The sequence below is a fragment of the Culex quinquefasciatus genome, chromosome 3, assembly GCF_015732765.1.
Source record: "Culex quinquefasciatus strain JHB chromosome 3, VPISU_Cqui_1.0_pri_paternal, whole genome shotgun sequence".
NCBI lineage: Eukaryota > Metazoa > Arthropoda > Insecta > Diptera > Culicidae > Culex > Culex quinquefasciatus.
Genome location: NC_051863.1, coordinates 92,012,574 through 92,025,634, shown reverse-complemented (window position 1 = coordinate 92,025,634; position 13,061 = coordinate 92,012,574). Strand labels below are relative to the sequence as shown.

General features: G+C 38.5%; 1 protein-coding gene across 1 annotated transcript in view; it reads right to left on the bottom strand.

The window, feature by feature from the left end:
• Positions 1-168: 168 nt before the first annotated feature.
• LOC119770367 (mesencephalic astrocyte-derived neurotrophic factor homolog) overlaps positions 169-13,061 on the bottom strand; it is a 63,525-nt gene continuing 50,632 nt past the window's right edge. Inside the window, exon 3 of the mRNA XM_038265106.1 lies at positions 169-499. Coding sequence (XP_038121034.1) covers positions 333-499 — 167 coding nt within the window. The 3' untranslated portion in view covers positions 169-332. The remainder of the gene's footprint in view (positions 500-13,061) is intronic.

Here is a 13,061-nt window from a genome sequence, read left to right as displayed (position 1 = left end):
GTCCACCCGCAGAATCCAGTTGGGGGATTTGGCCCCAACAAACATAACCACCTGCACCTTTTTTGTGTGCATTATTGAAATGAAGACAAATCAACACAAACATTTTTCACCGTTACGGAACCATAATTTGGGATTTTTCGGATGCAAGTAGGAAATAACAAAGTATCATTTTATATTATCCACTGACATTATTTACTGATCTACAAACATCGTTTTCTATGGATCGTTACGCATCCCACTCCCTCAAAAGCATCGTTATTGGTGGATGGTGACTTATAGCGTCGATGTGTTTAGAAATAGCGTAACTCGATGTCCCAAGAGATTGTCTTGGTTTATAGATCACTCCTAACATGTTTATGTTTAAGATCTTCTATTCTTTTGATATAATCCGATTTTTCTAAACAGCCTTCGCAGTATTCATCCCATTCCGACAGAATTTTTTTTAAATCTTTCACTTTAAGATTTTTTAATTCAACTGTGTTGACATCGATTTGCTTATCTGAAACATTAAAAAATATACATAAATATTAAATCATTGGATACAGCATATCATTTCTCCACGAAATGTACGAAATGTATGCAGCCATTCCAAGTCAAACAGGAAGTCTCGAAATCAAAAGTGCTCCGATGTGTCTCAAATTTGGAGTGGGGGTTCTTAGACCCAAATAATTAGACCCGTGTTTTGTTTGGTAAATGCCTGGCACGAACACTCACAGCGTGTTCTAGCGTGTTGATCGTACTGGCTCAGAGCAAGGGTGAGATGTAGGTGTAAGGGCAGTGCGTGTTCTTCGGGAACCTGGTGCATAAGATCGGTCAAGGCCCGTTCTTACACTGGAAATTGCGAATTGCGTAACTGCGATAACATGAAAATTTTAGCAATGACCCATACATGTGTGGGTACCATTTTTTTTTTTAATAAAAGAAAGACGCAACCTTTTGTACCTACCCACACCCTAATCGCCAAACAAAAAAATATTTGGGTCACTTCAAATTTGAACCAAATCGGAGCACTTTTGATTTGGAAACTTCCTGTTGGACGTGGAATGGCTGTACACGCAGAAAGAATTGAGTAAATCAAGGTTTGTTTCAACGCAATTTTTTTTGTTGATTATATTCAACAAAACTTTTGTTGATTCAAACCTCGTACAGGCTGATTCTACAAAACATTTTTCTTCGTGTATGTATAAAAGACCTACAAAAAAAGAACAAAAATTACTGTGCAGGCTCAACTCGACGGGAAGCATAATATTTTATTTTAAATTAAATATATCTTTGATGACATTCTTAAATTTATTATATATTTATATTTATTTATTACTTATCGAGAAATTAAAAGTGCAACATGGAGTTAAACTTTCTGTCAAGCTGCTGTGGAACTTTCCATGACAATTGCTAGTTTCACTCCATGTTACCGGCTTACATCGCATTTTAATTTCTTGATACTCTTCTTAAACATTCCAAGTGGTATGGCCTAATGCTCTTCATCTTTGTTGAACTTTTCGTTTTATCATTAACTGATCACATTTGTTTATTTATTTATTTTTTACATTTTTGAATTGAATAGAATACATTTAGGCAAAAAAGAAAAGAAAAAAATACACTTTAACAACTAATCGTAACTTAAAACTAGAATAAAAAAAAAACAAATTCATTGAAATATTCAATATCATTAGAACGAGTAAACTACGAGCCGTATTTTAAAATAAATCCTCCAAGGGTTCTTAATTGTTCCTGGCGAGTTTTGCACCCAAGTAGTGTTGTTGTCATTAGCATTAGCATTAGCATTAGCATTAGCATTAGCATTTCAGGACGCCCTATCCACGGATGGCTCCACAACGCTTATCCCACTTTGGTCTGGTTGGGTTAGACCCTCATCCGGAATAATAATCCAACACGGGGGATACCATGTCTTCATCTTTTGATGAGTGTGTAATACAGCCCAGGACATAAGGGGGTCCTTGCCGGGTCTAAGCTATCCTTTGGGGAACGGAAGGAATGTTAGTAAACACCTATCTAAAGTGCGCAAGGATCCCTGCGTCACCTTAGTGGTATAGATGTTTGTAGGGTGGTTTTGGACTCAATGTTAGTAAGAGAGGTAAAACCCTAGGATACACCCCGAAAGGCGTTGCGGGCGAATCAAGTAAAGTTAGTTTTTTTGTATTATTAAACATATACAAATGATTGTACAGTATGAACGATGCATGATTTATATCTATATCCTATTTAAAGCCACGGCAGATACAACGCGACGAAGCCGTGTTTGATTAAATTTACTTCCGTGTTACTTAACCAACCATTTTCTCATGTAAAAGCAATGCTGATTAAACACAGTTTTAACATGTATGCTGTTAAACTCAAGCTACCGACTGTAAGAGTACAGAGAAATTTATATTTTTTCTTTAGTTATTATGTGTTTAAGCGAAATTCGGTGTTATAAATGATTTAACGCATAATTGGAATATTTATTTTAAACTCTTACAGCGATACTGAGTAAACATTAATTATTTATTTGTTTCATTTAAGTGTAGGACATATAATTTGAATTAAAACGACCGATTAAAAAAAGCATAATTAGTTAATAATTCAAATTGTTTGTGTAATGGGATTAATCAGCATATTTAATATTTCTAAATTATCACAATAACAATGGAAAGTCCTCACCATGTATTCAGCCTTGGCATCTGTGAGAACCGGCTAGCGTAAGATGCAACAGTTGAGAAAATGTCTGTCTAGGTATTAAAATATTGTTGATTTAGAATCGATTCAGTCTTAGACAGCCGGCTGTGGAAAAACTGGATCACGGTTGAAAATTATTTTGGTTGGTTTCATATCAATTAAAAAATTTGCAAGCTTATCTGAAATTTGATACCAAACTGAAAATAAAAATAAAAATAAAAAAACCCGTAAACACGAAAATTTTCTCAGCAGCATCCCAGTCACGACGCTCTAGTAGGATTTAGTAGGGTTCTCACAGAGCTGGATATTCTTACAGCATTCTAGCAGAAATGTTCCACCAGTCTAGCAGGATTCTGGTAAAACCAGATCTGCTAGAATATTTCGTGACTGGGATACTCTTCTCTCTTTTTACTGTGTGCTCAACATGGAGCGAACTCACCGCGCACTACAACAGCAAGCAGCGCCAACACACCGACAGCCTACACGCGCTGTTTGTGCAGATGGCGATGATGATGGTGATGATGATGACGACGAAGCACCCAGCAGCAGCATTCATTCTCTCGTTAGAGACTCTAGAGAGCGAAAGCTCCTTCATCTTCGTTAGCACACACACTCAGATTCGTCGATTCCCCGGTGTCATCTTGCGACCAATCTCGCGCAAACCACACACAAAAAACCGGCATAAAACACTACTTTCACCCAGCAAACTCTCACTTTCTGCCACTCTTCGTCGAATTTTTGCGCCCCTGCCTTTAAAAATCAAAATGGCTTCACACGAAAACTTCGGCCACGTGGCCACACGGGCACGCACACGTACACAGGTCATCCGCGACCAAAGCCCCGATCTGAGGGACAACACACAGAAGCGCAAAGTCGTCGCTCACTCTCTCGCTCTCCAGCCCTCCGCGCGCACACATTCAGACAACCGAGTTTTGCTTTTGCCGCCAAGCATCTTCCAACCGCGTTCACACACACTGAAAACTGCGGCTCTTTGCTTGCCAACACCAACACTATTGCACGACGCCGCTCAAACTGCCCCAACGGAACCGAAAAACCCGGATTTTTACGGCAACACGTTGAAGGCCACCCTGAACCGATAGATCTCCCGGCTCCCCGTGAGAATCCGAACCGATCAAGCCAAAACACTAATCAAAAACCCCCAAGTAGTGTTGTTGTCATCTCGATGAAAATGTTCAAAAGTTCTGGTGGTGAAAACAGGTCACTACTGCCTTCACCCGTTGATGCTGGTTGGTTTTCCTTCGGTTTCTGACTGAAGCCTGGAGTTGTTGTATTCTCTGCAATTTTTTGCCGCTGATTTAACGGCAATAGCTGCAGATTTGGAACCACTAGAACAGATCCCAATCAAGGGGACTCCGGTGGAATCGCTGGCGGCGGTTGGTTGGACTCGCAATCCAAAGGTCGTCAGTTCAAACACTGGGGTGGAAGGTTCCTTGGAGTAGAAAGAGGTTGGGGAATTCAAGCCTTCGGACTCCTAGGTTCGAGCAGAAACTTGCAATAGAGACCAGCCAAAGCAGGAAAATCTACGTTCGTGAACACTGGTGGTGTTTTGCGACGATTTGGTTGGTGCCGGTGGTCGTCGCTTGTTGGCGTTTTTTTTTACAAACTCAGCTCGTTTTGAGCTCGTTGATTGTGTTGCAAGCTTGAGTTCTGTGCTGAAGCAGTTCGAACATTGCGACAAGTCACGGTGCACTGGACGATACGAAGTCACGATGATGTTGAAAATTGCCCAAACTGCTTTCAGCTCAGACGGCGTTGTCGATCTTTTCTCGAAATGAACCAGGTACAGTTGATCACGCTACTTGATGTCCTTGTTGTGTCTCGTCATCTTGAAAACTTCGATCACGTTAAACTTAAGAGTTTTTAGCTCTACCTTCAGCAAACTCACATCCATGTCGTACAACTGATTTTAATTAGTTTATTGTTTATTCGTCAAGCTTATGTAGACTACTTACAATTTTCTTACATACTAGATATTATTTCTATTGTACAGATTTTTCGTAGTTCCGTTTTAGACATGTCGAAATGTATGTACTGTGTCGTACAGGCATCGGAGGACCTGTTTCATGGAGAGTTTATCTAAATAGTCATGGCTGTAGTATTCAATCTATGTGTTGTTCAAGAAATCCAGAAATTGCATGCAATGTGTGAGAGTAAAAAAAGAAAAAAACATTAACGACCCCCGGGTCTTTTGTGGTCTCTATTGCAAGTTTCTGCTCGAACCTAGAAGTCCGAAGGCTTGAATGGGGAGAGCACCCCAACCTCTTTCTACTCCAAGGAACCTTCCACCCCAGTGTTTGAACTGACGACCTTTGGATTGCGAGTCCAACCAACCGCCGCCAGCGATTCCACCGGAGTAGGCTTGGTTTGGTGTGTTGTTTGTACTTATGGCATGGAGACGACTCCTACACCTGGACGGCCTAACAATAAGCTGTAATTGTCTGTAATAAGCTACCACATAAATATACAGCAATTCCATTTGAAAAGAGCCTAAACCGAAAAAAAAGTTGTCCGATCGGGTTCAAATTTTTTCTGGGAGTTCCTTGGCCAAAATAATTAGACCCGTATTTTTTTTTGCCATTAGGGTGACCTACATCGTGCTAGGGTGGTTCGAAAAATGGCAATTTTCGTCATTTTTCGCAAAAACCACTTTTTGTAAAAAATCATATCTCCGCGTCATTTCATCCGATTTTAGCTGTCTTAGACGCAAAAGAAAGGTTATTAGTTTGACTATTTGAGAAAAATAGTAAAAATTTCAAAAATCTAGCTTAACATTTGAAAAAGCCGTATGAAAACTTTAAATGGCATTTTGACCGTGTCTGGACTAAAGAGCCTGAAAATATTTTTATCGGATGCCTCGGAAAATTTCACATAACATATCAAAAAATTGACGATGTCGAATCATACTTTTCCGAGATATGATTTTTTGAAAATAAAAACTGAGTTTTTCGACGCGCCACGCGCAAAACAAGAAAATGACGAAATCGGCAAAAAATCAACTTTTTTCACTAAAACTGCGATAACATAAAAATTTCAGCGATGACCTATACATGCTAGGGTACCAAAAGTTGCGTGTTTTAATTACGAAAATTTTGGTATCCAAACTTGTACAGGTCATCGCTAAAATTTTTAAGTCATCGCAGTTTTTAGTGAAAAAAGTTGATTTTTTGCCGATTTCGTCATTTTCCTTTTTTTTGCGCGCGGCGCGTCGAAAAACTCAGTTTTTATTTTCAAAAAATCATATCACGGAAACGTACGGTTCGTCATCGCCATTTTTTTGAAATGTTATGTAAAATTTTCCGAGAAATCCGATAAAAAAATTTCAGACATAGGCTCTTTGGTCCAGACACGGTCAAAACGCCATTTTAAGTTTTCATACGACTTTTTCAAATGTTAGGCTAGATTTTTGAAATTCTTACTATTTTTCTCAAATAGTCAAACTAATTACCTTTCTTCTGCATCTAAGACAGTTAAAATCGGATGAAATGACGCGGAGATATGATTTTTTGATAAAAGTGATTTTTGCGAAAAAAATGACGAAAATTGCCATTTTTCGAACCACCCTACCACGATGTAGGTCACCCTAATGGCCAAACAAAAAAATCAAAATCTAAAATCTAATTATTCGCTCTACAGCATTGCCTTGGCGGTCTCAATTGCGAGATTCCTACTCGAAACTAGGTGTTCGAAGGCTTGATTGTTGAGGCAATTGTAAACCTATTTTTACACCTTAGCTTCCATACACCCCGGGATTCGAACTGGCGACCTTTGGATTGTTAGTCCAACTGCTTACCAGCGACTCCACTGAGACAGGACCCAGGGAGACGACTCCTACACCTGGATTGTGCTAACGACCTAACCCTTTTAGGTTAGTCCGGGCCAAAATGTACTTCCCGACCGACGGAAGGCGTGATCAGACAAATCTCGTCTCGAAAAATGCCACCGCACTATGGGGTTTCAGGCGACCATAAATCGAAAAACCGACATACTCTAATTATTTTTTTGGTATTTTTTTTTTCGAAAATAAACATTCTAACTAAGAAAAATCCGGAGTTTGAAAGTTGTAGGTTCAAAATTCACTGAATTGCATACCTTCAAAGGCGAAAATGGTAAGAAAAAACATGTTTTTTGACAAAAAAAAAATGATTATTTTTCATAGTTGTACTGTGTAGCTGTTTATGTATTTTTTCCTGCATCATTATATATATTCAGAAAGGTAATTGATTCAACTTTTCAATAACATTTTACAAAACACACTTTTACAGGCTAAAAAAAATAATAAAAATCAAAAAAGATGGATTTTTATTCAAAATTTAGTTTTTTTCAACTTTGTTAATGGAGTACTTTTTTTGTGTGCATTTGTGCGATCTGAAAATTTTGCAGCTTAAAATTTGAACCATGTCCTAACTTGTCTCCAAAAAAGTGCACTTATGTGCACTTTTTGAGTTATGCCATTTTGAACATTTTGATTCATGCAAGAAAATTAATGATTCCGCGTATACGCTTGGTTAAAATCACATTATTTACCTGCGGAGGCAGAAATGACGTACCTGCTATGTATGTTTTGAAATTGATTTGATATTCATGACTTTGTTGGTACTTAGTTACGTTTAATAAAATTAGAAATTCCTATTCTAAGTATTTTACAGAAACGATTCGTCGAATATTCATATCAGTTCGTTGTTGTGTTCTTTTGAAAGTATGGATAATAATACCGTAGTGTCCCTGTACGATATAACGAAGCACTATTCTGAAAACGTGAGAACTGCTTTCGAGTATATTTGTAAGAATTACAACATTGCAGAACCATCACATGATCAACTCAGGAAAAACCCACAGAGGAAAAACTACGCATGCTGTTCTGTAGCTTCAAAACGAGGTATACAAAAGCCTATAGAAGAAGTTCATATTTTAAGTAATCTAACGACAATCGGTTACATAGTGATTTTGATTTAGAAGAATTTATCGTGGAAAACGTGAATTTTGCAAGTGGATCAACCAAAAACGTGGACGAGAATCCATACAATGTTCCATAAAATAAACCGTCTAAAATTCTAAAACACCGCAAAAATCATATTTTAATTGGAGGGGGATGGGGGGGGGTGGTCTTCAAAGAGAGGTGGATTTAAACTCAAGAAAAAGAGGAGGGAGATTGAACGTAAATCAGAAACTTTAACATAGCATAAACCGCCATTCCATGCATCAAATAGACAGAGCAAGAATATTAAAATTCACCACTTTAATGAATGTGGCCTCAAATATATGAAAAAATCGAAAATTAAACTTTTTTTTTGGAAAAATATCAAAATTCATTTGTTTTCATTATACTAAGTACAAACAACACAAACAAGTCACAAAAAAGCAAAAAAATATTTTTGGCCGCTCGCTTATACCCAAGTAACCAGAAGCACTAAATCAAAACTCTAAATCCACTCTAAATAAACTTTCACGATGCTATGACACTTTAAATAGTCTTTCCCAATGTTTCGAAACATTTGTAGCTTGAAACATTATTATCTACTGTATAATGACATAGGGGCAGGGGGGGCAGAATGGACCATGGGGGCAGAACGGGCCACCCTTGGTTTTGGGCTTTAGAATGGATTTAGACCAACTATAAGGCAAGGGTCTTATAAAGGACGTTAAATAGCATCACCATTCCGAAAACGACGTCTGAATTCGTTGTATTTTTCAAATTATGGGCAAAAATGTAAATTTATTGAAAAACCACGCAAATGTTGTTTATTTCGAGGTTCTTAAATAAGCTTTCTGAAAAGTTGGATTGTTTGAAAAAGTTTGGTCAATGCTTATAACGTTAGTAGATGTTACTACCAAGGTATACACACAACAACGGAACCTTCAAATCATTTAGAGGCTTGGTAATGGAAGTGTTAAATTAAAATCCACTTGGGGCAGAATGGACCACCCTTTTTCTGCCTTATAAAAACAATCAAAAGTTACGGAATTTGAGCTAAATGGATTATTTCACTCCTGGTAGCTTCACAAATCACGTTTAATGCAACAAAAGTTGATTTTTTAGTTGTTTTGACGCTTAGTTGTAAAAATAGTGTCCTTTTTCGACATATTTACACTATTTTCAAAAATCTTCGTTTTGGTAAGTTACTATTTTTATAAAAGTGATCAAATTTCATGGAAACTATAATGGAAAGGTCCCTCAAGTTATTTCTTATCACCCTCCAACGTTGTATTAGAAGAAATGGCTTGTTTTCTAAGGTGGCCCATTCTGCCCCGCAGGGTGGTCCATTCTGCCCCGCACCCTGGAAAGTTAGGCGAAAAAACTTTTTTTTTAAAGTGGCTCAAAAATAGTTTTAAGTAAAATAAAATCATCAACCAAGTAAACAACATTGAAGGGAACATTCCAAAGCATAAGCCTACTATACTGGATTCATGAATTTTTATGTTTTTCTATGGTTTTTGGTGCATTTCCCTTAGGCGGTCCATTCTGCCCCCCCTGCCCCTATAGAACAGCAAATTAAAGTTTCAAAGCATTTAGCTCAATAATGTTTCAAAGCATTAATGGTAAGCTTTATATATCAATGTAAAGTAAGCTTTTAAAGTTACATCACACTTTGACATTTCTTTAAATGTTTCAAAACACTAACTCAACATTAGTGAGAGCAAAGAAAGTTTGGCAGTATTCGGTGGTATTTTTGTTGATGCAGGAAAAATCGTTTGGAGGAGATCCAGGTTTTGCTCGGACGAGATCGTGTTCGGAGTGGCATACGTCTACGCCAGCTTCAACGATACGTTCGTCCACGTTACGGATCTTTTGGGCAAGTAACTATCTGGCGGAGCACCGGAGGCATGCAGGTCAAGGCTGATCGTGACGAGGCTCGCCCTACGCTGCTATGTGGCCGCTTTGTACGTAGGCGGAAAGTGCAAGTCCCTCGGAATCACCTCGCTGCACATGAAGCTGCGTGCAGCCGGCGGAACTTGCACCAAGACCCCGGGACCGGGTGCGCAATCGGTGCTCCGTGCCCTAGCCCGTTCGTCGATGAATATTGTGAAGATTATCAATATCTTGTAAAGGTTTGAAGTGTATTGATTAATAAATATGTACTTTGTTTCAACCTGGCTAGTGTTTTCTTTTTTCATGCAACTAACTAAAGGAAGAAATCATACGTGTAAACATATTTCAGGACGGGCGAGACGGTTGGCGCAGGACATCTAGGTGAAACATCTCTGAACATCAAATCAACACGCAGTTTAGAATCGCGAATGAAGCACAACACAGCAAAAAACGTAAACAAGCTTTCAAAAACCGTCATCCCAGCGTGAAAAGCACTCTCCCAAGAGAGAGAGAGAGCTGCGCGCAAAGCTTTTTTTTTTCTATTTCAAATACTGTCGGTAAGGTAGTATTTTGACGTTTTGCCGCGGTATAACTCTATATCAACTCTACCCGTCGCCACTCAATTTTACCTCCATGCGTATAAAGTGAATATAAAGTTTTGAGACTCTGTATGCATACTTTATATGTTGAAATAGAGGATTTAAAGCTGCCATATACAGTCCCACGGTTACTTGGGTATGGAAATACCCCATAGTGCACCAGGACCGTCTGGGATCGAACCCAAACAAAAAATACGGGTCTAATTATTTTGGCCAAGGAACCCCCAGAAAAATTTTAAGCCCGATCGGAGAACTTTTTTTTCGATTTAGGCTCTTTTCAAATGGAATTGCTGTATAGATATCTTAAAACCCCTCCCGATGGTAAGAGTATTGACGCGGTGGTAGTGCTTCCGCCTGGTGGGCGGTTGATCGGGGTTACTTAATATCGTTTTAAAAAGGGAGAGGGCGGCGTTGAATTGATTATGGAAAAGGAAAGAAATGTTCAGAATTGAAACAACAAAAGTTAGAGTCATGTAAACCATCTAAGCAATTCGCAATTCGCAATTTTCAGTGTAAGAACGGGCCTTGACCGTTCGTGCCAGGCATGCACACCTTCTTTTCCGGTTACGCATTTTAACTCGGCCGGGGGTGGTACATTACGTAGGGTTTGATGTAAGTATAAGCGCCTAACCATTTATAGTGTGTCTATCAACTTTCATTAAAGCAAAAACTGTTTTATTTTTAGTTTGAATTCAAAAACTAGTTGTTATTTTACTGTGTATTGTTTTCTCCTGAAATCTTGCCTAATGTTGAGTCGTGTTTATCTGTTGCTATTTCTTTTGTCGCGGTGTTTTGTTACAATATTTTTGTCCTAAGCATTTTAGAAAAGTTTTCAAAAGTACAATAGTAATATTTGTTTTAATCCTTTAATCATTCCATAAATTGAGTAAGGGCTCGAACCTCACTTGTTTGAAAAAAGGGTGAAGATTGAAAACAATAGAAAACAAATAATCAATAGTAAGAGAATGATGAGCGTATTTTAAAGAATAAAAATGAGAAGCTAGACGTATTAGATGTAAAATTAGACAATAGTTAATAAATAGAGATGCAAAACAAGCTTAGATAATAGTAATGATACCTAATTTATAGGACCGATAAAGAATTATTCAAATATATAAATTCACAATAAAATCAAAGTTTGTTACAGCAGTAATCAAAAGTTAGTGTTGAAGCGAGTTAGGTGATAAGTTTGTAATCCCTTTGAACCCTTATTCCCCTTGCCCTAGCTGTACCTTCTCGCATCAGTTAGTAAAATCAAAATCAAATGATGGATATTAAATAGAAAAATCAGTGAAGAAGTGAGAATCAGTAGAGCAAAATAAAAATAGGAGATAGGTGGTAGCTGAGAATGAAGAGAAGAGAAACCCCGTTGTGCGATGTTTCAGGTGCATCCACAGCAGTTGACTCAACATACAGCGAATCAAAACAATACCGTCTACAATCACAAATTACTTCCCTTTCCCACATTGTCGCGCCCCTTTCTTTTAGCCGTCTCGACTCTGATCCGCGGTGGTCAAAGGTTTACGATCCGTTTCCACAGGCCACCAGCTAGGTCATCATGAAAACCAAGCCAACGTGGAGGTAAGAAAATAAGACACTCGCAAGGAACCAGAGCTATACTGTTCTGATCAAGATAATTCGAATGATCTAACAGATCTACGGATGTAGTTAGTTGCGCTCCTTCCAGGATGTTCCTTACGTGGACGTCAACCGAAGAGCACGCAACAAGGTCAGTGCCATTGCATGCTCTTAGGTATCAATCCTTGGCCTGCAGAGTCATGTAAACCATCTAAGCGTAACAAAAATGACTTTTTGGCGGGCATACTAAGCCCAAATTCAAAATATGAGCTTGATTGGACTAACAGGACTTTGCATTTTGAATTTTAAATGGGATTAAACCCGTAAAAAAAAATTCTCAAAAATGTCACTTTTTGAAGCATTTTGGCCACTGAAGCGTTTATTTTCAACATCATTGGCGTGTAGGCCAGATCCTTGCGCATATATATAATATACCTTTTGGTATATATAGTATTGAAATTTGGAGCACCCTAGAGCTCGGTACAGACCTTCAAAGTTTGTCATTTTTTCGAAAATCTCAGAAATAGTTTACAACTTACGCCCGGAGCTTCTAATCTAATCTAACCCTACACAGCTAAAAAAAGTAGTAATCCAGCTGCGTGTAAAAGGCCTGGGTGTAAAATGAATATTTTATTATTTTATGCAATATTATGTAATTATACCTTGAAACATGTAGCCCGTCAGTATGGGAAACCTACTTGACTGTAATGTCAAGCTCATATATCCGTTCATCCTTACAGCTTTTCATCGGTCTGATGGGGATTCAAACGCCAGTCCTTACTGTTGGTGCTGGGTTTGAATCCCATCCCAACATTGCCCATTGCATTTGATTGCATTGAAACACAACAAACGTTACAGCGGCCAGGCCACGTAAAGTTAATTGCAAAGATGATTCGTTGGAATGAGCATGAATGTTTAAACAACAACACAATTTGGAATCTACAGGGAAGGACCCAGCACCAACAGTAAGGACTGGCGCCTTAGCCCACTCGGCCATGAGACCGATGAAAAGCTGAAAGGATGAACGGATATATGGGCTTGACATTACACTATGGGCCATCCCCATTGGCCGCCTGTTTGCAGGCCAATTTTTTTTTTGCTTTTTAAATGTTTTTTCATACAAATTTGGGCGATTGTATGGCATTGAAATGTTACAGGTCGATTTTCATGACTTTTCATGTTCTTCAATAGTTGATTGTTTATAATAAATAGTCTTTTCGTCTTGGTTGTCGACGTCGTCTGGCTAGTCAGAACGGTTCGTCTTTTTGTTTTTGTCCTCTATTAAAGGTCGTTGTTCCATCGGAGTTATTTCGAGTTCCGTTTGCTCCTGTTGTTGGTTGGTATCCTGGAGTGCTGCAGCATGTATGCGATGTTGTAGT